General features: G+C 42.8%; 1 protein-coding gene and 1 long non-coding RNA gene across 9 annotated transcripts in view; one reads left to right on the top strand and one right to left on the bottom strand.

The window, feature by feature from the left end:
* PIEZO2 (piezo type mechanosensitive ion channel component 2) overlaps positions 1-13,177 on the top strand; it is a 451,232-nt gene extending 438,055 nt beyond the window's left edge. For 7 of the 8 annotated variants that reach the window (XM_082697369.1, XM_082697373.1, XM_082697368.1 and 4 more), the window contains 7 exons: positions 2,520-2,708; positions 3,053-3,145; positions 4,455-4,627; positions 6,621-6,749; positions 7,945-8,024; positions 10,619-10,802; positions 11,641-13,177. In XM_082697369.1, coding sequence (XP_082553495.1) covers positions 2,520-2,708; positions 3,053-3,145; positions 4,455-4,627; positions 6,621-6,749; positions 7,945-8,024; positions 10,619-10,802; positions 11,641-11,893 — 1,101 coding nt within the window. In that variant the 3' untranslated portion in view covers positions 11,894-13,177. Of the gene's footprint in view, positions 1-2,519; positions 2,709-3,052; positions 3,146-4,454; positions 4,628-6,620; positions 6,750-7,944; positions 8,025-10,618; positions 10,803-11,640 lie in introns of those variants that run through there. The other variant, XM_082697372.1, reaches the window with a different exon arrangement.
* Positions 8,598-17,159, bottom strand: LOC309847339. The gene is made up of 3 exons (XR_014302409.1): positions 17,053-17,159; positions 10,005-10,159; positions 8,598-8,694 (listed from the first exon to the last, which is right to left on the bottom strand). It is a non-coding gene; the product is annotated as an uncharacterized lncRNA (long non-coding RNA).
* Positions 17,160-26,420: the final 9,261 nt, after the last annotated feature.

Raw genomic sequence — 26,420 nt, 5'->3', positions numbered from 1 at the left:
TTCTGTCTGAAGTAGAAAAAAAAATGGAAGGAGGCAAAAAACAATACCCATTTGTAACTGTTTGAAATACTGGGAAATAGAGGAAATGTCTGAATTTATTTGCAAGGTTCAAGATAACAGAGTTTAAGACAAGTTAGGGAGGGTACATATTGCATGGAGCACTGGGTATGGTGCATAAACAATGAATTTTGAAACACTGAAAAATTTTAAATTAAATTAAAAAAAAAGACAAGTTGGCAAAAGCTCTGGTAAGTTTCAGTGGGATATGAAGAACTTTCTAATAATTGAAGCTACCCCATCATAGCTTGGCTGCCTCAGGAGGTATCCATGTATACACGGTGACACTAGGAGAACTCATTTCCTGGACCCTCCCCGCTGGGAGGTATAGGTTCATCTCTAGCTCCAGGAGCTATTTATTCATTCAATAATTACCATATCAGTTGTCTATTGCTGCAATCAAACAGCCTCAAACATAATGGCCTAAAAATGTATATATATTTATTATTATATATTTATTCTATATAATATATAATAAATTAATACATATTTAATTTAATTAATTAAATATATATTTTAAAAATAAATTAAATAAATATTATATATTATGTGTATATATATATAGAGAGAGAGAGCATGCAGAACAGGTACGGGCAGAGAGTGAGGGAGAAAGAGAGAAACTCAAGTAGGGCCTGCACCAAACGCAGAGCCCAACATGGGGCTTGATCTCATGACCCTGAGATCATGACCTGAGCTAGTCCCTTGCTTAATTTTCTGAGCCACCCAGGCACCCCAAACTCAGTGGATGAAAAATAACAACCATTTCCTTTGCTCGCAATTCTGCAGGTGGGCAGTTTGGGCTGGACGCCACTGAACAGACTTGCCATAGGTCATCCTGTGGCTCCCCTTTCAAAGGGGCTGAGCACAGGCAAGAGAAAGGCCAGAGAGAGAATCAGTTCAAGGGAGAGGCAAATTGAGAGGATAATTTTAGAATGGAGAGGATCTGTACCTCTATAGGTGTCAAGGAAAAGAATAGTAGAAAAAAGAAAAGCAAAAGTTCTTAGTATTAAAGCCAAAGGAAGAAGGTCCGGGTGGGGATCAAGGCAGGGGGGTGAGGCTTGTGGGGGGTGGTCTGGGGTCTGGAAAGCGTGGAATCAGAGGCCTGGGTAGGGAAGAGGGAAGTAGGAAAGAGGACCGGCCATCCTACAGGAAGCTAGAGAAAGAGGAGCAGTGAATAAACACACCACATAGCTCGTCTTCTCCACGAAATAGATGAGTTCATGTGTTGACAGCAAGGGGGAAGGACGACATCCCAGGACCCAGGGCCCAACCCCAGGAGCACCAGAAACAGTGAGATACTACTTCCGCTAGATGAATGGGTGGGGAGTTCTTATGAGGTCGGCTCTCCGTCAGAGCTCACAGGACTGTACCATGTTGATACGGGGTCACTTTTCATGGAAGCAGCGTTTCTGCCCCATTTGTTGGCTCTTACAAGCCTTTCACTGTCTTTGAGTCAACAGGTGACAACCTTCTTAATACCATAGTGAGAGGTGACACCATTGTCAGTCTGCCTTAAAGGCTGGTGTTGCTCTGCCCTGAAACACTAAGCATTCCTGCCCATGAAAAGTTTACAATCATTGCTGTTGTTTTATTTCAAGAAATAAAAAGCCTTGTTTAATGTATCACCCCTACTTAAATATATACTGCTATCTTATGCTAAGTCAAAGGGTATTTCATATTTTAAATCACACCTGGTAAAACTTTCTGAGAACTTACGTGTTGGGGAGGTCAACACCAAGGGAGTCTGAGTAAATCTGGGACTCATTTCCACTCTGTCCCATCAGAGACTGAAGGGACAATCTCTTGTCTAGTGTGAAGCAGAAAAGTAAGCTTCTTTTAACAGTGACTTTTATTGGGGATTACTCTGAGTTGAATATACTGTGCTCCAGGGGCTTTATGAATATGCTTATGAAGGCAGAACAATTTTTTGAAAGAGAGAGTGTTGACATATGAACACCCACAAATGCAGGACACTTGGTCCTAGTCATAGTTTACTTTTCTTTCTTTCTTTATTTATTTGAGAGAGAGAGACAGAGAGCGTGAGTACAAGTGGGGGGAGGGGCAGAAGGAGAGGGAGAAGCAGGCTCCCACTGAGCAGGGAACCCAATGTGGGCTCAATCCCAGGACCCTGGGATCACGGCCTAATGACCTAAGCCGGTGGCAGACACTTAACTGACAGAGCCACCCAGGCACCCCCCCTCACACACACAACAATTTTAAGGAGAAAGTCTGTCAGGTCCCATTGGTCCCTCATGGTAACACAGTGGAAATGTGTTGGGAGCTCATTACAGCTTCACATCACCACCTAACTTCATAGACTGGGGACAAGTTTGCTCTCCCCACTTCAGGGTGAGCGATGCAGAATCAGGTCCCAGTCAAGTCCTGTGGGAAGAGCAAGGCATCCTTCCCCCACCTGCTTCCAGCACTGGAAGCCTGAGGCCTGTGTGACTTCTCTGTTGCAGAGATACCCGCAGCCCCGGGGTCAGAAGAAGAAGAAAGTGGTGAAGTATGGCATGGGAGGCATGATCATCGTTCTGCTCATCTGCATCGTCTGGTTTCCCCTTCTCTTCATGTCCTTGATCAAATCTGTGGCAGGGGTCATCAACCAGCCCCTGGACGTCTCGGTCACGATTACCCTGGGAGGGTACCAGGTAACTGCTGTGTCCCTTCCCCCAGGTCTGGCTCCCCTGCCCATGTCTTTCCTGACCACCAGCCACAGGATGTTCAGTTAGCTTTTGCGGCCAGATTCTCTTCCCCTACATTTTAACTTGTCAGTATATGCATGGCATATGAGATAAGGTGCAGAAGACATTGAAAGGGTAGTTCTGTTCTGGTGTGAGGCACTGGAATAATCACTTCCAAAAAGAGATCCCTGAGGCCAGTTGCTATTGGGTACACAGTGGGTGATGATATACTGTATAAATATTTCTCTTTTAACCCAGGATGCAGAGACAAGCCTCAGGAGTGTTGACAGCACTGTTTCTTTGTTTTCCAGCCCATTTTCACAATGAGTGCCCAGCAAAGCCAGTTGAAAGTTATGGATCAGCTAAAGTTTAATAAGTTTATGAAAGCTTTCACTAGGGACACTGTAAGTAAATGCATGTTGTAGATGTCTGTGAAGACCTTTCATCTAGGTGAGCTTATGGCTTGTCACTTTATTCACTGTTCTGCTGTGGCCTGTGGTTGTGGGAAGGACTCTTCAAGGATTACCAGTGGCCACTGGCCACTTGGATAATCTGAGACATTATGTCTGTATTATTGGATAGAAGTGTCAATAAACATAATTTTAATTCAGGACATTTTAACTTAAGCTCAACAGATGTAGGTCCTCTTTTATATTTTTAGATGTTTTTAATTGCAGTAGATACTGATCCCTTTGACGGCTAGGTCTAGTCTGAGAATCTTATCTTCAGGGAGTAATTCAAAATATTGGAAAATCTCTATGCAGGCACCTGCTTGTGATGGCATTCTTAGTATTGACAAAAGTGGGAAGCAGCTGAGGGCTCGCTCAGTAAGTAAAGGCTGTTGAATAAATTATAGCAAATGTGTCCAGTGAATCTGTTGGGCACTGGCTTCCCTAGGGTGGTTGACATGGGAGAGGGGGGCTACCACTTTTCATTTTAGTTACACATTGTGTTGTCTGAATATTTTCCAGGCAACTTCTTTTGTAATACAAAATAATCATTGCAAAGACCACACATGGCATGAACATGTCTCAAGATAAGACATAAATGAAAAAGAATATACGCTATTATTTTTTAAGTGATGTTTAAAAATCTGCATTTCCTACTGCATATAATAGTGATAATGTCCTGTTGGCAAAGTTGTGGTTGATGTATTCTTTTCTCTCCATTGTAAACTCAGAATAATATGAGAAATTGATTTTTCATAATTAAAATTTGCTTTACAAATAATACTTCCCTATTTAAAGAAAATGATTAGGCAGATGGAGGCTTAGCTCCTTTATAAAATTATCAGCCTCTAATGCACACTGCCCAGACTCATCTGAAGGGATGTGCAGCTGTGAAGGTAGGACCAAGATGTTGTGGGTGGATTAAATTTGACTGTCTCATGAGAGGGAACACCCCAAGTGTTGATAAGTTTCCTGCTTAGTGGGGAGGAAAAACAACACCAAATACTTTGATTTGCCTTTATTGATTAATTGAAACAATTCTGTACCTGTACTATACTGAGATTGCTCTGTGTCACTGGGGCTGCCTATTCCGCATGTGGAGGGAAAGTAGTACCACGGAGCACCAAGCCCATCCACTGTAGAAACTGTCCTTCCATAGGAAGAAATCCTCATTCAGCAGTCAGTTAAAAGGAAGAGCAATTGCTTTATTTATACATCACCATGTCTATGATATATTTATGCATGTGTATTTGTGTGCATACAGGGTGCTATGCAATTTCTGGAAAATTATGAAAGAGAAGACATAACAGTAGCAGAACTGGAAGGAAACTCAAATTCTTTGTGGACCATCAGCCCTCCCAGTAAGCAGAAAATGATAGAGGAACTCATGGACCCCAATAGTAGCTTCTCTGTTGTTTTTTCATGGAGTATTCAGAGGTAGTTACTGTCTTTCCATGTATGATTCCCCCTTTCCCCCCAATCTAAACTCGGCGCGGGGGCGGGAGGATAGAAGGACAGAAAAATTCAATTGATGTGGGTTTTAGTTGATATCATGCTTTGGGAACATTCATTGGATGCTACAGCTAAACTTTTGTGTTTATTAAATAATGATCTGCCTGAGAATCTTTGGCAAAAAATAAGAACCTTGTAGTTTTCCTTTTTCCTGCTAACCTCAGTCTTTAAAGAGAGGCTGGCAATGAGTTCTGTGAACAAGAGAGAGAGGCAAAGTGAAAGGAAAATGGGTAAGGACTCCTAGAAATGAAATAGTCTGGATGGTGGTAAGATTTCCCTGAAAGGGTGAAGTTTGTTCTTTGGAATGAAGAACTAGGAGCCTCAGGAACCCCAGTTCTCACTTGCACCCATCCCCCCAACATGGGGAAAGCCTAACAGATTTTTTTTCTCCACACGTAATGTGTGCGAGCAGCCTGGCAGTCCCAGGAGGCGAGAGCTGAGAGAGACTCCTTCCCACCTAACCTGAGCCAATGGCCGGCATGCGGCCACTATTTCGCTCATTTTTTTTTTAAGTTTTTATTTAAATTCCAGTGAACATACTAATATCCAGTGTGATATTAGTTTCAGGTGTACAGTATAGTGATTCAGCACTTCCATACAATACCCAGTGCTCATCACAAGGGCCCTCCTTAGCTCCCATCACCTACTTCCCTCTGATAACCAACAGTTTGCTCTCTATAGTTAAGAGTCTGTTTCTTGGTTTGCCTCCTTCTCCCTCTCTTTTTTTCCCACTTTGCTCATTTATTTTGTTTCCTAAATTCCACACATGAGTGAGATCACATGATGTTTGTCTTTCTCTGACTTGTTTTGCTCAACATAATACTCTCTAGCTTTATTCACAGCTTTGCAAATGACAACATTTCATTCTTTTTGGTGGCTGAGTAATAACCGTATATATATATATCTATCACATCTTCTTTATCCATTCCTAAGAGCATGTCTTGGGAAAAGTTCTCGCATTCAAAAATCCAGTGTGTTAGTGGAGTACTTGGGACACCTTGACAAGATAAGCTAGTTGGAAAGGCTTAGTGTTTGTTTGTTTGTTCGTTTGTTATCATGGTCTTGTGATTTCAGGATTCTCTGGCGGCTTATTTGGGAAGTCAGGTGGTAGGTGCATTTGGGTCCATGATTCCTGGTTTCTAGGATGAAATTAAGAAAAAATCATGATAGGTACCTAGAAAGCCTTCTCCAACCTAAGATGATTTCAAAGGGGGCTGTTCAGAATTGAAAGAACTCCTTCCTGAATCTTATTTTCTCCTTTAGAATTCACATCCCAAGTTCCTCACACGAAATTCTGGACTGCCAAAAATTTATTTTCTAGCCTTTTCTTTGAAGAGCTACCAAAAAATTAACGACATTAAAGATCAGATTTTGATTGAATGTTCTTTTAAAAATGTGGATTCTAGGGGCGCCTGGGTGGCTCAGTGGTCATGATCTCAGACTCCTGGGATCGAGTCCCGCATCGGGCTCTCTGCTCAGCGGAGAGCCTGCTTCCCTCTCTCTCTCTCTGCCTGCCTCTCCATCTACTTGTGATTTCTCTCTGTCAAATAAATAAATAAAAATCTTTAAAAAAAAATGTGGATTCTATTAGTCAGCATGAGACTAACCTCATTAGATTAATATAGGAATGTTGCAGAAATTCATATCAGAGCATCAAGACAGTTTCTCTTTTAGTCAGCAGACTGCCTCCTCACGTGCCGTCTGTTTTAAAGGTGTTTGTGGCCTCCCTGGGGTTTACTAACTTGGTTGTCTACGAAGCTGGACATAAAGGTGAGGTGGACAGAAAAGGTTGGGGTTGACAGTTGTGGATCCAATGAAGACTTGGTGAGATTAATAAAATAGTCAAGTGAATTTTTGAATCTCTCTTCCAGACTTCTGACTAATCACTGACATTGGGCCCTTTTATCTTTCTTCACAGAAACATGAGTCTGGGTGCAAAAGCAGAAATAGCAACCGATAAGCTATCTTTTCCTCTTAAAAATAATACACGAAAGAATATAGCTAAAATGATCGCTGGCAACAACACAGAAAGTTCAAGAACGCCCGTGTAAGTGATTGCTCCTGTTCATTAGCTTTAATAGATGGCTATATTTGGTACAAAATCTCCATTTGCAAATTCATATACGCAAGAAATGCAACATTCTCCATTCTCCAGTAACCCAAGTGAATCTCTACTTGGAGATCTCATTATGTTACATTAAGACAACTCTGTTTTCTCCCCTCTCCCTCTCTGTCCACCTAGCCCTGGGAGCCCTGATCTTGTCTCTGGGTAGCAGACCTTGCTCTTACCTGACCATAATCACCAAAAGCCAAGAAGAGCCCCTGGGAAACCTTTCTTTTACTCTTACTCGACCTGGGCTCATTGAATGCCTGGCTACTGGATGGGGGTACAGGGAAGACAAGGAATAAAGGGAAGTTTGGCAGGAGTTTGCGGGGGACCTCTATATTAATATATTATCTTGCATATATGCATATGCATATAAATACTCCACTTCAAAGAAATCCAAGCTGGGATGTTTAGATTCTAGTATGAGAACTAGGAGGAAGGGGTGAAATGCTATGGGTGCAAAACCGCTAAATCACATTCACTGGCCAATGTCTAGTTCTGACCTCCAGTCTGCCCTGGCCCCACTGTGCTGCATTGAACATCAGAGCTGCCATAATGCAGTCCTCACACTGTTTTCCCTAAGACAGCATTTTTTAATCACTACAGCTAAAGGAACCTCAAAGATTGTCAAGTCTTCCCTCATTGTTTCTCCGTGAAAGAACAGGCCTAGAAGGACAGAGTGACCTGCTCACATTAACCAGTTCATCCTCTGCAGAGGGAGGGTGAGGTCCAGGCCACCAGCTGTCTCCTCGAGCCTCAATCTTGTCACTAGATAGATTCATGCAGTCCACTTGATTATGGATATAATTATATACCTACATAGAGTGCAGACATAGATCCTAGCAAGAAAGATAGCCCCTTGCTTCAGAAACAGTCACAGGTAGTTATTAAGGCATTAATAAGCTCATGTACAGAGTTTACCTAAGTTTTTGAATAGAACCACTAAATTTGTTTGGCTTCAGAAATTTCTGATTATAATGGGGCCCATAAATTTTGATGACACTACATTGCGTAGAAGTACCGACTCACTGTTATTTGTTTGAGATGAGGTAAAAGATGGTAACAAAAAGTCAGTTTTATGTGGATAAAACAACTAAAATGTCATTACCCTCCTCTTTTTTTTCTGAACGCACAGGACTATAGAAAGGATCTACCCATATTACGTGAAAGCACCTAGTGACTCGAACTCTAAACCTATAAAGCAACTTTTGTCTGGTAAGGATGAGAAGGAATTGTTTCAGAACTCTTTTTAATTCTTTTATCAGTGTCTATAGTTTGCATTTTCAGCCTTTCTACAGCTGCTTTCCAGTTTTCTTTCCCTGTGAGACGCGGCTTACAGAAGCCAAAGACTCCCAGATACAGTCACCGGCCAGAAGGAGCCAGTCAGGCACCGGGAACCATATTCCTCATGGTTTTCATTGATATAGAACATGATTGGCTTAAATCTGTGTTCTAGCAGCTTCTGTTACTGATTCATCAGTCTGTTCATTTGTTTCTATTAACGTCCATCTCTTAGGCAGAAAATGGCCTAACGTAATATTAAATATGAAAGCCCTACGATAAGAACAATAAAAACGGAGCAGGAAATGTACTTGATTCAGCCCAAGGGTGGTTAAGTATCAAGGTCAGCCTCTAGGGACTGTATGTACCCCCAAAAAACAGTGATGGTAGCATGTTGATGTTTGGGGATTCTTAAGCATTAATTACTAAGCATTGTTTGCCTTCATCAGTTGTCTGGGTCAGAGCAGATGGGTACATGTGATAAAAGTAAAAGGACAAAGCTGTTATCCAAGTCATGTTCATTCCTTTGCCAACATGGGGTGCTCATGGTCATCAGACAGTGTGTCAGGCACTGGACACCAGGCTCCTTGAGGCTCATGTTTACCTGGAAAGATGGAGATGTAAACGAACAGCTGGAAGGTCCCATGGAGACCAGCAGAAGTAGAGGCAGGATACAGGGTCAGAAGACAAGCATGGGTGGGTCCCCACATCTCTATGCTTTTCTTCCCCAACAGTCAATAAATAATACATATGTCTTACACGGTAATTGTGAGATGCACTGAGTACTTTGGTATTTCCGTTTCAGTCCAGATAGTTCTAGAAATGCTTAGTCCAAGAGCATAGATTGCTCAATGATCAGTCATTCCCTCTGAAATGCTACTGTCCCTCAGTGGGTCCTTCACAGCTGCTGCTCCCCTCATCAAATGATCCTGCAAGCCTGCCAGGGCCCTCCTTCAGCTGCCTCCTTCTCCCTGGCAATGGGGCTCAAATGTTCACCAATCCCCCCACTTCCTTTCAGCTTCAGAAAGATGGGACTCCTCCCTCCAGGGTCAGCCTCACCTTGTGCCCAGATTCCCAGCCCTTCTCCACTCTTATTTTCCCCTTTATCAGCCACATGCTTTGTGCTCCCCAAACATAGGCTTGTTGGCTGTGGGTCATCTGAGGCCCAGCCAACAAAGTCCTTCCCCAGACCACACGATCTTGTGCTCTCGGGTCTTGCCAACACAATAGCTTCTCTGATGAGCTGCTTTCTTAGTAATGTCTAATCTTTAGCATAAGTTGGTGGTTATCACCAATTTACGAAGGAAGAAACTGAGGCTCAGGGTGTGAATTACTCAGCAGAGTTTATACAACTGATATGTGAACAAATTAGATTCAAACCTAGGCCAGATGTCCCTTCTTAGAACTCTCTAGACTTCAGACCAAGGTTCTTTCTGTTCCTGAGCATTCTGAATGGTTCACATTCAGGCTGGGTAAGGGTTTCTTTATCTTTAAGAGCTTCCTACCTCACTCTCCATCATTCCATCCATCTGTCTGTCCATCCATTCATCCATCCATTCAATCCATCCATCAAATAGACATTCATTACTAGGCACTGTCCCAGATTCCTCCGATCCAGGAATTTAGCAGGAAATAATGAAGACAAGGTCCCTACCCTCACAGTCCACCACCAGAATTCTCAGCTGAGGCCCTATTATTATTGACGGGGGTGGTATTTTCTTAGAAAGACCTACTCAAAGAACTCCAAGTTTTCTTCCACCCTTTCACAATTCTTTTATATTTACTCTGTGCTCCAACAAAAGCAATCATTAACCACGCATCATGGATTTTCAGAACTTTACTGAGCTTCACGCCATCAAGCCCTCCTGAAATAGCCTCCTCTCCCCGTCCATCCCCACTTACTGAAGTTCTCACCCTGCAAAACTCAGCTCAGAAGCCGTCTTCTCTGGGAAGCCCTCCTGGATCCTACCAAGGAGAAGTAGTCTCCCCATGCTTACAGAACTTGTGGGTGCAGGTCCTGTAGTAGTTGCCTCATGCCCATAAGCCACACTTGTATACATGGCCTGTTCCTGTTGAGATATGGAATCATGCTGTATGCAATTTTGTAACCCCTCATCACCTGACAGAGGGGCTTCTTCTCAAAGACACTTAATAAATGCTGGTAATAATTTAGTGAATTACTCAATTCACTAAAAAGTTGGGGATTTGGGATTTTTAAATGTCTAACAAGTTGTCTGGAATTCTCAGCAAGGACACTCAGGTGATGGGTCATCTTTCTTTCCTGTGACGTGTCTGCCATGCTCACTCAGCAGTAGGGAGCTACCTGTTTAGTGACAAGGAGAAAACATGCACACCTAAGGGCCCACTTTTCTTTCCCCATTCACATTGTTACCGTGTCCCTGTGTCCTACTCATCCAGGCACTATACACCATGCTATGGATAGTAGTAACCGGGGTTTGCCATCTGAGGACTGCTGAGGCTAAATCCTAATAGTCTCATGCTAACATAATTTCATTTTATTCTTCCAGAAAATAATTTCATGAATATCACCATCATTTTGTCCAGAGACAATACAACTAAATCTAACAGTGAGTGGTGGGTTCTCAATCTGACTGGAAATAGAATATATAATCAGCACGCCCAGGCCTTGGAACTGGTGGTCTTCAATGACAAAGTCAGCCCCCCAAGTCTGGGGTTCCTGGCTGGCTACGGGTAAGAACTTATTTCATAGTTAACATTTGTAAGAGTCTACTTCTGTATCATATAAAGTTGAGGATAGGAAGCCTTATTATCTTCCCAGAATTCTTGAACTTAATAGATGAACATTAAAATTCATAGGTTATTGGCTCTTCATTTAAAAAAATGGAGAACCAGAGTCCCAAAGAAGTCAAAATGCCTGATGTGAGTAACACCCTTAAGGACAGGTCTAGAAGTCATATGTCCAGTTTCTTCGCTTTACACCTTCCTGTTATGTTTGAGGCCATTCAGTGTTTAAACATAGAAATCGATGTTGGGTTACCTCTTTTCTGTTTAGATTGCCTTCTTACCCTAGCAGACAGGGTCTCAGTCAGATGTCACAGTCTGGGATATGGTCCGATGTCCAGATGGTCTGAAGATACCATTTCACAGTGTTCTGATCCTTAAATGCTAGGACACATACATCCCCAATAGGACATGAACATCTGTTCATTGTCTATGCAGAATTGTATTTCTAAAAATAAAGTGCTGGGTGCAGAAAAGTGTATATAATACAGTGGCATTTCTACCAAATCTATTGTGTGATTTCTTTATTTAATGTATGCAGTAAAACCACCTGAAGTTCATCTGTGAAACTCTTAACATCGGTTATTTCAAAATTTGGATTTTTTTTTCATTTTCATTTTTCAAGTATTATAGTTCTGTCCGGGAAAAACTTTGAACTTTGATCAGTTATCATATCTTCTGTGGAGTTGGAGGGAAATACTGTTTTTTCTTTTCTTTTAGATGCATTCTATTAACTGTATTTAACTGGTAAATACAATGTCTACTCGATTTTTTTTTTTTTTTTCAGTATCATGGGGTTATATGCTTCGGTTGTCCTTGTGATTGGGAAGTTTGTCCGTGAGTTCTTCAGTGGCATTTCTCACTCGATCATGTTTGAAGAGCTTCCAAATGTGGATCGAATCCTGAAGTTGTGCACAGATATTTTTTTAGTTCGAGAGACAGGGGAACTGGAACTAGAGGAAGATCTCTATGCCAAATTAATATTCCTGTACCGCTCACCAGAAACCATGATCAAATGGACTAGAGAAAAAACAAATTGATCATTTAAGACACAGACTGCAAGTCAAGTTAACATTTGAATTTTTTTAAAAAAGCACAATATTCTCATAAGAGCTAAGCATTTCTAGTTGGATGGAAATGGCTTCTCTTCTGACAGGTGGTCAGAAGGAGCTGACTTCTTTTTGCAGTCTAAGCTACCTTGCAAATGAAGGCGCTGTTGAAAAAGTTATTTGTAATTCCATTTCTCCAAAATCAGGGCTACTTGTTTTATGTTTTAGTCAACAGTGTCTTGTGTTCTGATTGACTATGCAAAGGAGTCATTTATGGATCTCCTCTCTCAGAGAAACAGGAGAGAAGATGAAGGGAGAAGGAAAGACACCTGTGTTTTTCGGCACGGGGACTGCACCCTTCCTGCAGAGATGCTATCATGGCGGACACTGCGCTCTGTCACCAGTGGGGAAGGAGAACAGATGGGACTCAGCACACCCCAAAAATATGCAACAGCAATAGGAGGCTGAAACTCCCGAACGGATTTCTAGGGGGAAAAGAGAAAGGAACCCATGAAGATACCAGAGGAAGGATAAGCCTCATTCTAAGCAAAAAGTTAACATTAGTGACACTCTTACTGCCTTATCTTAACTGAAGACTAATAAAAAAAATCTTTCCATTAAACACCAGTGACTTCTCAGGAAAAAAAAAAAAAGCAGCAAAACAAATATGTGGACTGGCTTTGTTGAGGCCCAGCTCATGACCCGCTTCCGTGAGGGTGGCTGTTCTGCTTTAGAGTTTCCGCTCCTCCTCAGACACGGGCTCCAGGTAGAAAGATAAAAATGGCGCCCAGTTGGGTGTGGAATGAATACTCTGACTTTGTAACTTTTACTAACTGAGGTCATGAATGCTCTTCTACCTTTCCCCCCTCCCCCTCAACACGCTTTTTCCCATTTCGATGATTTAAGGCAATGGTGTTTTCCAGTATGTGACATTTTCCTCCGTTTTTCAGGTATATCAAAGAGTTTACATATTCCAATTCACATTTTTACATCCGAGACGGGTTTTTTAAGTTCATAATTATGGAAGAAATATGTATATTGAGCTTGGGGAAATAAAAAAAAATGGCCTTTTCTTAAATTATTATTATTGGTAATACAACCTCTTCATTAAATAACAATGTAGCATGAAAATTTATGATCGAAATGTAGTTTTCATTCCATATTAAAATACAGTTTGTGAGGAATCATCGAATGGAATAGAATACGTCAAAAAAAATGATCCTATGTAGTTTGGGTTCAGGACTGATTTAAAATAAAGCACATCTTGCAAAGTCAGTTCAAGAATACTCTTCATTCTGCCTCTTTTGTGTGAAGTAGAAAAAACGACTGTTTTCAACCCTATGTAAACCAGGTGTTAAAAAAATCAACTGAGGGAAGAATTCACTTCTTGTTGGTTTTGTCTTTCTCATGTGAATAATGAGATTATATTATTCTATGTGAATAATATAAGCAGGATGCAACTGGTAACAAATTAATTTCCAAAGAGTTACAGTGAATCCGGAGCTGTTGAGTGTCTTCTAGAAAATTAGTGCATATTTGTTCTTCAAACGTGAAAGCCAACATACTTTTGCCCTGAGGAAATCAAGTCCTCCAGTAATCGTAATAATAAGCTCTGACTATTTAGGGGAACTCTTTGGACCACATTCTGATTCTCCAACAGCAGCAAGAACCATTGTGCATATTTCTGGTTGTGAATTCTTTCTTTTAAAAATGTCAACTCAAGGGATTTTCCAGAGAGCTCATTATGACACATTTAGGAAAGAGGAGAAGGAGGCAATGTTCCTGAGAAGAAAGTATAAAGTCAAAGTACACCAGAATGCCCATGTTCCTCAAGAGAACAGTTTCCAGGGTTCAAGAAAAACCTTCCCCATGCATCAGAGGGGAAAATGTCAAAGGAAATTTAAAAACTAGAAATAAAGAAATGTAGAAGGGATGTGCTTCCTTTAGGAAGGCATGTGGAGGCTAGAGGGGACATGGCAGGGGACATGCCCTCCTTCCTTAGGTCCCCCACGCTGCTCTCCCCACTCGTCCCTCCATGGGCCTCTCTCCCCAGGGGTAGCTGTTCCATCTGCTCGATTCCCAGCAATGTCCCCACGGGAGGCAGTGTCAATGAATTCGTTTTGAGAGTTCACAGGTCCAGCCTGCCCTGCTCCTCCAGTCCATGCTGCTGAGTCCCTGCCTTCATCCCTGAATGGGGACTTGCACAGTCCCCTCCCCGGGTGCCCGGGCATCAACAGTGTTGCCAAGAGGGGCTCCGGATCCCTGCTCTGCCAGACGATCTTTGCTTCTCTCCTCTGCCTTCTGCATCTGGGCTGCTCCACATCACAAAGTCAGTGGGGTTTGTCCTTGTTGGCCCAGTTTGGGGGGCAGCAGGGAAGGAAAACAAGGATCACTGAGAAAAAACCAGACACCAGGCTGCTCCTGCCTTTACCTGCCCTAATTCCTCTAAACACAGCCTTCCAACACAGTATTAACAAGGAAGAACACATTTACTTTCACAGCTAGAAATAAAGACTGACATCTCATTGGCCTCCTGACACAAATTATTTGGCAAAAAGGTGCTTTGGAACAGTCAGTGTGCACAAGTGATTGGTTCTCAGGAGCCTAGATTGTTTGGAGTAAGAGTTATTTAAAAAACAAAACAAAACAAAACAAAAAAAAACATTTTAATTGTTTTAAGTAGTAAATATCCGTGGTTGTGTTCACACGTACTTTCATTAACCAAATTTGCTGGTCTATCTATCCTACTCATATTTTCAAGGCATGGTTGGTAATCTTCTCTATTGTGTATGTGCTTTTTACTTTAGAAATCTTGACTCCTGCCTTTCTTATTCTTTCTTTTCTTTTCTTTCTTTCTTTCTTTCTTTTTTTTTGTCTTATTCTTTTTTTTTTTTTTTTCATGTGTGTGTTATTCTTTATTCTGACTTCCTGGGTTGGGTATAGAAATCCTTATTTTTCTGTCTGATGGTACTTATTGGAGACTATATACAGGGTCTCCCAGATCAGAAGTGGGAATGCTCCAAGCTTACAGAAATTATCAGTTAAAAGTTTAATTATTTAAATATTGCACGCTTGGGGCACTGGGTGGCTCAGTCATTAAGCATCTGCCTGCAGCTCAAGTCATGATCCCAGGGTTCTGGGATTGAATCCTGCATCAGGCTCCCTGCTCAGGGGGAAGGCTTCTTCTCCCTCTCCCACTCCCCCTGCTTGTGTTCCTTCTCTCACTCTCTGTCAAATAAATAAAAATCTTGAAATAAATAAATAAATATTTACTTATTTAAATAAATAAATACATACAGACAGACATTCATAAAATAAATTTTAAACAACTCAAGCCATGAAAAAAGAAAAAAAATGGAAGAAAATTATAAATGCATATTATTAAGTGAAAAAAGCCAGTCTGAAAAGGCTACATGCTGTATGATTCCAACCGTATGACGTAGGACGTTCTGGAAAAGACAAGATTATGGAGATAGTAAAGAGATCAGTATTGCCTGGGGTGAGGTGGGTGTGGGGTGGAGTGGGGAGGGGTCAACAGGTAGAGCATAGAGGATTTTCCACGCTTGAAAACAGTTCATGATGCTGTCATGATGGAAACAAGTCATGAGACATTTGTCCAAATCCATAGAATGTAGAACCCAAGAGGGAACCCTAAGGTCAATGAAGGATTCTGAATGATTAACAGTGTGTCAGTTGTAACCAACGCACCACACCCGGTGGGGGGCGTGGATAATGAGGGAGCATGCGCCTATGTGGGGGCAGCGAGTATATGGGAATGCTATTGGGTGCACTTTCTGTTTGAGTCACGAAGCAGCAGTGTTCACCCTAAGTTAGAGTAACTGCTTCCGCTGTGCCTTGTAGAATTATTCAGACCTCTGAAGTTGGCCACTTGTGCCCCAGGGGCTCTTCCTCCTGGGGATTAATTATGCAGATGATGGGAGGGGTCAACTCCGCAGTAGGCGGAGCCGCTTCGGGAACGTGAGGTTAGCCCCTGCACAGCCCCATCCCAGAAGCCAGTGCAGACCCAATGCTGGGGCAGCTGATGCTGGCTGACGGAGGGCCACCACCATATGCACATGTGTCGCTAGCACTCAGTGGCGCCCACAGGATGGAGCTGTTTTGCAGGTCTAAAGCAATGCCTCAAGAAACATCTTTTAGGGTAAGGGAAACTGGCAGATTTAGGGAAAACTTTTAATCGATTGCATGGAGACTTTCTCCAAAGTCTTTGTTTAACTTTATTTCCACAAATCCACTTTTCTAATTCTCATTTTTCAGGCAGTACGGGTTAGTAACACCAGCCAGGAGGACATAAGGCGATCATGGGGGACACGGCTCCCCAGCCCCAGGAAGGGGCACAGCCATCAGCCAAGCACCTGTCACAGACCCAGCACCCGCAAGTCAGGCCTCCCCACTCCCATCCCTGTTCCCCCACCCCCGCCCTGGCTGCAGCGCCCCTGTACCCAAGGGTTTAGGACCCCGAACAAGTTCTCATCATCTTGGGGGATGTCAGGCGAAGATTTAGAGCTAAAACAGAACGTGAGTTTAAAACTTTTAGCGAGCGGAAGGAAAGAACTGAAGCTAAATGCCCCAGGTAACATCGTAGGAGGAATGGAAGCTGCCGATGGTATTTAAGGAGCTCCAGGCCCCTGTTTCCTTGCCCTCTGGCCCCCACTGGGGTCTGGCAGACTGCTTTGAAAAGGACACCTTCACTCACAGTTCCCCTCACCAACTCATGGCCCACGGGAGAGCGGTGTGGCCAGGGACCACTAGGGAGCAGGAGACAGAGGTGATGGTGCAGAAGGAGAAGCCAAAGGTGTAGATGAGTCCTAGGCCGGGCGACTGGCACTGACATACAGGAGCAGGAGTTCTGGAAAGATCCAGAGGTATTCGTTCTGGGAAAGTGCTCTAGGCCAGCTTGGCAGTGTGGCGGCTTGATTTCAGTGAGTTCGTCAGGCTTTGTGGCTGGAGCCCAGCCTTGTACCAGCAAGTGCACGGATGCTGGAAGAGCTTTCAGTCACTGTATTACAACAGCGAGTAATGTCGTGTATACAGAGGCCCCCGGGCGGGAGGGGGCTGTGGAGGAGAAGCTGCCTAGTCTATTCCCCATCTCCTTGGGCTTGGTGCAGGGGTGTGCTCTCTGACCCACGTACCTGCCAGGTGGTCTGTCTCCTTCCCAGCTGAGCTAAGTATTTTTTAACTGACACACAGCTGACACAGAATGTTACTTTAGTTTCCGGCATAGGGTGTCTGGATTCAAAAAGTCTGTATCTTATAGAGTGCTCACCCTCTGTGTAGCTACCTATCACTGTACAACACTATTATGATATCATTGACTGCATTCCCTATGCGGGGCCTTTCATTCCTGTGACTTAATCCATAACTGGAAGCCTGTACCTCCCACTGCCCTTCACCTTTCTGCCCAAACCCCACCCCCTCCTTTCTGGCAACCATCAATCTATCAGTCTGTTCTCTGTATTTATGGCTTTGCTTCTGCTTTTTGTCTGTTTTGTTTTGTTTTGTTTACATTCCACATATAAGTGAGCTCATATGGCATTTGTCTTTCTTTCTTTGACTTATTTTACTTAACATAATACCCTCTAGGTCCAACCATGTTGTCACAAATGGTGAGATCTCGATTTTTTTAAAGAAATATTTCATTGTATGTATATTATATTTTCTTTATCTACTCATTTATAGATAAAGCCATGGGCTGTTCCCATATTTCGGCTATTGTAAATAATGCTGCAGTGAATACATTGGGTTGCATTTCAAACTAGTGTTTTCACTTTCTTTGGGTAAATATCTAGTATTCCTGGATCATAGGCTAGTTCTATTTCTCCTTTTTTTAAAAAAAGATTTTATTTATTTATTTGACAGACAGAGATCACAAGTAGGCAGAGAGGCAGGCAGAGAGAGAGGAGGAAGCAGGCTCCCTGCTGAACAGAGAGCCCAATGCGGGGCTTGATCCCAGGATCCTGGGATCATGACCTGAGCCAAAGGCAGAGGCTTTAACCTATTGAGCCACTCAGGTGCCCCTATTTCTACTTTTTTAAAGGACCCCTACGCTGTTTGCCACAGGGGCTGCTCCAGTTTGCATTCCCATCAACAGGGTTCCTTTTCCCCCATATCCTCAATAACACTTGTTATTTCTTGTCTTTTTTATTCTAGTTGTCCTGACAGGTATGAGGCAAGATCTCAATGTGGGTTTGATTTGCATTTCCCTGATGACTAGAGATGTTGAGAATCTCTTCATGTGTTTGTTGGTCATCTGGATGTCTTCTTTGGGAAAATGTATATTCAGGTCCTCTGCCCATTTTTTAATCAGATTATTTGTTGGGTGTGTGTGTGTGTGTGTGTGTGTGTGTGTGTGTAGAGTTGTATAAGTTACTTATATAGAGTTGGGTTATATTTTTAAAAGATGTTTTTCCATTACTCAAGAGGTATTGAGCTCTAGGCTTATGGACATCATTGTTGTCTTGGGTAAGAGGCTACCAACCAGTCTCCAGACGGAATTGAGAGGTGATCACAGGAGTTCAGAATAGCCCAGGAGTATCTGGGTCACAGAAGGAATGTCAAGAGCCTGACTCTTAGTGGAGGAGAACTATGCATGCTCTTCTTCATAAGGGACCCAGATCCAGGCTCATAGACAGGACAAGCCATCATCCAACAGGAAGAAAACTGCACCCACAGATTCCCGTGCATCCTGATCCCAAGACTCTGAGATATGAAGTCAACCTTTAAAAAGTACTTAAAATCTGTGCTAAAAGCCTCCTTCTGGTCCATTTTCTTCTGAATATTCTTCCAAGCCGGTGTCACAGATGACGAATGTCACCCATGCCTGCAGACGGAACCGCTCACCATGCAGACAGTTCTAGATGTCTAGTCTGACTTCTTTGCTGTCTGTTCTGCTTCTCTTAACTGCTCAGAGGGATTCTACATTCATAACCCCTTGGCAACTCAAATGCAATATGATCAAAACCAAAATCATGATTTTCATCTCAGCTCTCTATCTTCCCTGCCTTAAGTCTGTTAAGAATAGCCACTCTTGCTGGGACCTCAAAGAGTCTAAGACTCACGCAGGCCAGGGAGTCCAGCAGATGTCTCTCTGGTCCAGTCCCTAAACCTCTGCTCTTCTCGTCCTGCGGCTCTGCCCTCACCCTTCTCATTGTTTACCCCAACAACCCTTTGTGGGCTTGCAGGCTTCCACTCTCCATCCATCCTCTCTAGTCTAGGAGTTTCCAAATCTTTCTGATGATCAGAATCAATAGACAGCTTTAGAAACCTATAGATTCTGAAGCCTATGAGACTCCTCTATCACATCATATAGATCTAGGGCCCAGAAATAACCTTCTTTAACCTGTACCCTGCTGATTCTGAACTATTGGTCATGGATCTGTGTTTAAGGACAGTACATCTAATCCACTAGCTGATCATTAGAACCATTTTTGACTTTTTTAAAAAATATTTTATTTATATTTAACAGAGAGATCACAAGTAGGCAGAGAGGCAGGCAGAGAGAGAAGTTTGGGAAGCAGGCTCCCTGCTGAGCAGAGAGCCCGATGCTGGGCTCAATCCCAGGACCCTGAGATCATGACCTAAGCTGAAGGCAGAGGCTTAACCCACTAAGTACCCAAGCGCCCCTCATCTCTTGCTCTTGTTAAAAACTACAAATTCTAGACTCCCTATGTCTCTGAATAAGGACACCAGGCTCTACACATCTTTATGCATTTAAATCCTTTTAGATGATTTCAACAATGGCCAGGTTTGAAGACACTCCCTTCCCATCTTGCCCTAGAGGGGATCCTGGCCAGATGACTCTAGATCTAATGTATCATGATAACGTATAGAAGATTCACAATACATGTGGGCTCTGCCATCCTTCCAACCAAGTTGGCCCCAAAGTTTTGCCCTCACCACCCTCATGAAAGGAATGTCTAAAGCAACTGAAGAACTAGAACTCCAGAGATGGAAGGTAAGGGTCTGTTTCCTTTCATTCGCTTCCTGATCAGTCACACTTGCTCAGGTGTTAGTCGAATGCCCATTGGAAAAACTAGGTCAAGTTTACTGAGAAGAGTGAAGAATGTTTGCAGCCTTATAAAAATGATGCCTGACAAGGGAAGTCTTCAGACCTGGAACCAAGTAAGCAATAATTGGAAACGTCTGGTCAGCCTCATTAATAAATGATAATCCAGAAGGTATAATCAGTGGCTCCAAGTTCAGCCTCAAAGACAATTAGAAGAGGTTGCAAGTCTCCCACTTGGAATGGGTTTAGTTACACTAAGAAGGCTCTCACACCTCACATAAAATCATTCTCCCCCCACTGGATTATATCAGAGATGATTTTGAAAAGAAAACAAAAATTTTTCAACCCTTAGCTAGAGCGAATTCCTACACGCAAGCAGCACCAGGGAAGCGAATACCTTAATATTGCCTTAAAATTATGCCAAGGGTTGGATCATCTCAGAGAGTCCCTTTTGATATATGGAGGGCTGATGAGTAGAAAATATGAGGGGGTGTGAGTGGAAAAGGCTGGAGTCCCCAGGGAAGGACATTACCTCGAGGAATACCCAGAGCACTTGGACCAGGGTGGGACACTTCTATCCCTTAGTCCCACCTGGACCTGTCTACACAATGGCACATTCCATCAAATTTACAAAACTTAAGGACCACGGTGGCTTTTTAGCAAGTGTAAAGCAAAACAAAATCATAAGGACATACACTTCCGAGTGTGGAAATATAGCTTCTTAAAATCCGGCTAAATAAAATTAGTTTGCATCTAACTTGCTGTTTTTCATAAGGCATTCATCTTTTTATATTTTTGGTACAATCTCAATTGCAGCCAAGTTCTCTCTGGGAAAATTTTACGTCCTTGAATGTTGTTCCATCTCCATGCAGGAAGGCTTCGTGCAAAAACAGAAGTGGATTGAGCTGTGGAAAGTTCTGGGGTAACCTTCCTGGACTCCTGGTGCCTCTGGCTAGCTGACGGCCCAGCTGGGCTGCTCTGTGCAGCTTACCCTCCCCACCCTGGTGCAGAGGAGCTGCCCAGAGCCTGACCTCTGAGGCTGCCGACACATATGCTGAGTGCTCCGTGGGCCAGACCATCCTAAAACACTAATGACGCATTAGGGAATGGCCAAGCAATAGCAGTAAATTATGAATGATGCTGCTTCGTGGCACCCAGACCGAAGCAAGGCAGTGAAATATTAATGAACCTTGCAGATGGCTTCATTGCACACGGTTCAGTACTGCTCTGAGCGTGCCGCAGTCCATGACAAGCCAAGTAGCTTTTGTCCTGCATTGCCCTTGGAACAAAGGACCGAGAAAACATAAAACATAAAAACATAAAAAAAAAAAAAAAAAGAAACAAAACAACAACAAAACCCAAAAAAACACAATAATGCCTGAAGACAGAAAAAAAACTCCCTCTGATCTAAGTCAGTAAATGAAAAGCACAGCCTGTCTGCTGAATGGAGAACAGGAACTCTTGCAGAGAGCAGTTACCTAAGGAGCCTAATCAGACCACCAGGCCACCTCCCCTCACTGCAGTCAGGCAGGCCCCAAAGAAACTCCAAAGCAGGACTAGGCCAAAAGCTTCCCCAAGGAGGAGGTATAAACATGAATCATCAGACTCGGGACTGATGTAAGGGACCCCTCATGAGAATGACCTAGGAGATGTGTTCTAGCAAAGGGAATACATATTTCAGGAAGAAATTAGAAGGAAGAAGGTTTCCAAGCTAGGAGAACTTCTCCACTAAACAGCTTATATTCCTTTCTCCCTCGTCGCCCTGGCGCTGCTGCGCTCCACTGTGTGCGAGGTGCTAACAAGGTACAGGGAAATGAAAGACCAGGAAGACGCTGTTCAGTTTGGCAGAGCGGCAAGGCACAGCATGAACAGCTACTTTCTAGTACAAATATTGGCACCACAGAGAGCCACCAAAACAGCTTCTGGGGAGAATACGTCTTTGATGATTGCTTTGGCCTCAAAGGTTGGCTTGTGTTTTCTGAGAGCAGCACAGGCCAAGAAAAGAGCCCAGACTTTGAGGTTCTAGTGCGGGATCCATGGACTCGGGAGGAAATCAGGAATAACAATACGGCAATGACCTTACAAGGGTATGGTTGGGAGAAAATGAAATCGTATACACCTGCTACAAGTAACTACTAGTGCCAAGCCCTGTCAATGAGTGAAGATGGCCAAATGTAGGAAAATTATGTAACTTCTCGACCAATCTATATGTACATCATTTTGATAGAAGTAAGGATACAGAGCAAAAGGACAAGCAACAAGTTCAACTTAATCATATCCCCTTCAAAATATATAAACATATATATACATATGTGTATATATATACACATATATACATATACATACACACACACACACACAAAATACATAAACATAAAAAAATAATTGCAAGGAGAAGTTGACAAAACCAACATCCTAGCCATAGTGCAAGATTACGATATAGCTTTTGTAGAATCTTACAGATCAGGTTGAATAAAAATAAGATTTGAACAGCTCAGCTCAGAAGTTTGATGTGTCTGTTATTAATGGAATGCAGCCTCTACAGATAGAGAATACAGAAGTTGAATAGGTGGAGGGAAAAGTATCAACAAATTTCTAGCAAATGTTATTATACTGTGTTGTTCAACCAATGCAGGTCTCCCCTCTTTGAGGAACATAGTGGGATCGCATTTCCTGTGTCCAACCTCTTGTGAGTGGGTATGACTATGGGATGAGTTCTGGCCAATGAGTTGTGAGCGGAAATGAAATTGGGTCACTTCTGGCCTAGAGCATTTGATTGCCCAAGAGAACTTCCAGAGCGTTCTTTCTTCCTCTCTCTCCTCACCTTGGCATAACAACTGCCAACATTTGAAATGGTGGCTATTCCATCAACCTGAGTGTCTAAGTCATCACAAGGAGCAGATCCTACCTGCCAAACTTTGATGGTCAGATAGTGTAGGTGAGATAAACATTTTGTTGTTTTAAGAAACAGGGATTTGGGGGTTATTTATTATGGCAATATGATCTAGGCTATCTTGGCTAACATCTTCTTAAACCAGTACAAAGTTAAATTTATTTTTCTAAACTACATTTTAAGTAGCTAAGCAAAAATAATTCTTAGGTTATGGCCAGAAATAATAAGTTCCTAAATAGTTCATGAATTCTGAAAATGAAATTCAAAAATTTTAAACTCATCAAAATAGGTAATAAAAGAAATCATAAATAAAAAATGTTAAGAGAGTAAAAAAAAAAAAAAAAATCAAACGCCTGATTGTCTGCTTAGGGAACCCAAGAGAGCCTACACACAACCAATAAAACTAATAGGAGACCCTAGCAGGGCTATTGAATAACAGATTGACCTACAAAAATCAACAGTGTTGCTATCAAGCAGAAATAACCAACAACGAAATGTACCAGGATAAAAAAGGACAACATTCATAACATGCAGAGGGGGAAAACCTTTAAAATACCTAGTATAAAGTTTCTAAGAAAAAAAATTTAAAATTTACTTGACTAACAGAGGTTCATCATGTTTATAGATGAACAATCTCAAAATCATAAACATGTCAATTCTTAAAAAATCCATGCTAGTTTTTAAATTACCAAGGGTCAACAACAGACATGTGAAGGTAGAATTTTTTAATGAGTGAATTTGAATATAGATTAAGTAGAAAATATCTAATCCTGGGGTTCCTGGGTGGCTCAGTTGTTAAGCATCTGCCTTCGGCTCAGGTCATGATCTCAGGGTCCTGGGATCAAAGCCCATGTCGGCCTCCCTGCTTAGCAGGAAGCCTGCTTCTCTCTCTCCCACTCCCTCTACTTGTATTCCCTCTCTCTGTGTCTCTCTCTGTCAAATGAATAAATAAAATCTTAAAAAAAAAGAAAAGAAAAGAAAATATCAAATCCAAAGGAAAGAGGGAAAAAAGATGAAAGAAAGATGGAGAAAACAAAATTTGTGAACAAACCTCCAACAACCTATCTAGTTCCAGAATAAACCATAGAGAAAGAGATAGACAAACATTTGAAGAAATAATGGCTGAAAGCTTACCAAATGTGATGAAAACCATTAGCTTACAGATCCAAGAAGATCCAACAATCAGAATTTAGGATACACATAAAGAAAACCACACCTGAATATAATGAAATTTCTAGAGCTGAAAAGAAAAAAGAAAATCATCTAAAAAACCAGTAAAGAAAAGGAAAAAGACAACATACACATGGAACAATGATACAGTCAGCAGTTGATGTTGTATCCGGAACAATAGAGGCTAATCACTTCTTGGCCTTTGGGCTAAGATCAAGTGCAGAAACAATAGAGTCCAACAAAACGTCTGTTTGGAATGACTATTCAAATTGATTTAAAAAAAAAAAAAAAGAAAGAAAACTGTTAAACAACAATTCTACGTGAAATAAAACTATCCGTCAAAAATGAAGACAAAAGTGTTTTCAGATAAATAGAATTTATTGTAGACAGGCCACAGGATGGAAGGAAGGGAGGAGGGAGGAGGGAGGGAGGAGGGAGAGAGGAGGGAGGGGGGAGGGAGGAGGAGGGAGAGAGGAGGGAGGGGGGAGGGAGGAGGAGGGAGGAGGGAGCAGGGAGAGAGGAAGGAGGGAGGAGGAGGGAGGGGAGAGGGAGGGACTCAACATTTTTAAAAAACAGAATGAATGACCCTGTGACAATTAAGAAAATAGAATTCATAATTAGAAACTTTCTCACAAAGAAAACTCCAGGCTAGGCACACACACTGCTCAACTCTGGCAAAAAAAGTTTATACTTCTATAAATATACATATATTCTATAAATATAAATTTTATATTTATATTTATATTTTACTCTCTCAGCAACCGACAGAATAAATAAGGGGGAAAAAAGCCATCTGTAAGGACACGGAAGATCTGAACAACACTCCCCACCAACTTAACCTAATCGACATGTAGAGAACGCTTCACCCAATGACGAAAACCATCTGCTTCCCAGTGGAACGTTCACGAAGATGGACCATACACTGAGTCATCAAACAAGACTGATGCCAGGATCATGACCCGAGCTGAAGGCACACACCCAGCCAACTGAGCCGGTCAATCCATGGAAATTCTTAACAAAATATTTGCCAATAAAATCAGCAGGGTGCTAAAAGGAAAAAAACAAAATCCACCATGATGGAGTGGGTTCTCTCCTGCGCAGGGGTCGGGAGCTGGCCGCACACGGAGCTGGGGAAGGAGCGCCAGCATGCTGGGAGAGGGCGGGTGTGTTGGGTGTGAAACTAACTGTTACACACATGGTGAGCCCAGCAGATGCAGGAGGGGCTCACAGAGAAAGTGCAGGATCTTCCTGAACTTTCTAGGGTTTTCTCCAGGGAAGATAAAACCTAACTGAAGCCAGTTTATTGGCAGTCGAGGAAAGCGGATGGCAAGCTTTTTGCCCTGTTGCATTTCTCATGGCACCTTGCATGTCACAGGTACGGATAGGTCTGGGTGCGTAATAAGCCAGGCTGGTTGTTCCTGCCGCCTCAGAAGTTCATTACTGAGAACAGAGCGGCTGCTGGGTGGACACCAAGGTGGGGGCCGCAGTACTGTGAGAAGGGAGAGGCAATGAAGATCCAGAGACCCGTCAGGGAGAGAGGGCTGGGAAACTGGCCGGAGAAACAAGTATTGGAATGTTCTTGCTGCCAGAGAAAGGAGAACACGGTAACTGATGAGGGGTGGGAAAGCCTGGTAGTCAGACACTAGAGGAAAAGGATTTCATTTGCCATATTTCCTCAGTGCTAAGTCTAGAAACGGTTAGGATAAGGAAGGCTAGCCTCATTCAATCAGTGGGAAGACCCTACAAGAAGAGCAAATGGGCCCCAAAGCAGACGGAAGTCAGTGGGTGGCCGGCCACGGCACCCTGACCTTCAGCTGCCCCCATTCCTCACCATCCGCCCTGGTAGGTCATACCTGCCCAGCCCGCCCCATGATGCTGTGAGCTGACCCCTTCCAGAACCTCTCAGGCTGTCTCCCAGGGGTGCTGCTTCTCCGCCTGAAGGTGGCCTGCCTCCCCAACGCTTCTCTTGTAGCACCACGTACAGATGTCTGTCCTGCCAGGCGGGGACATCTACGGAGAATCAGAGCATGGTTGGGACAGCAGACATGGGACTGCTTATGTCCACAGGGTCTGAGGGAAAGTTTCGCAGAACTCAACCTTTCTCAGGTCCCTTCTTGTCCCTTCTCCTCAATATAACTTCTTCTTCAAGTATCCACCATTTGTACCTCTACAGTCTTTTGAGAACACACACATGCACACACACACACACACACATTCCCAAAGACAAACATGAATTTCCTGAGGCATTACAGGTCTAACTCAGAAAAAGGGAAACATCCTAATTGCTTCATAAATTACGGGCTTATTTCAGGTGCCCTGGAATAGGCATGAATATCATTGTAAGGTTAGTGTCTTTTCTTCATCCCCCACTTCCGGTGGCCTTTCAGATCATGTGCCCTCTTACCTGATAGCAATAAAATGAGCCACATGCC

Source organism: Mustela nivalis (genome assembly GCF_964662115.1).
Source record: "Mustela nivalis genome assembly, chromosome: 14".
Lineage (NCBI taxonomy): Eukaryota > Metazoa > Chordata > Mammalia > Carnivora > Mustelidae > Mustela > Mustela nivalis.
This window is presented reverse-complemented; position numbering and strand designations above follow the sequence as displayed.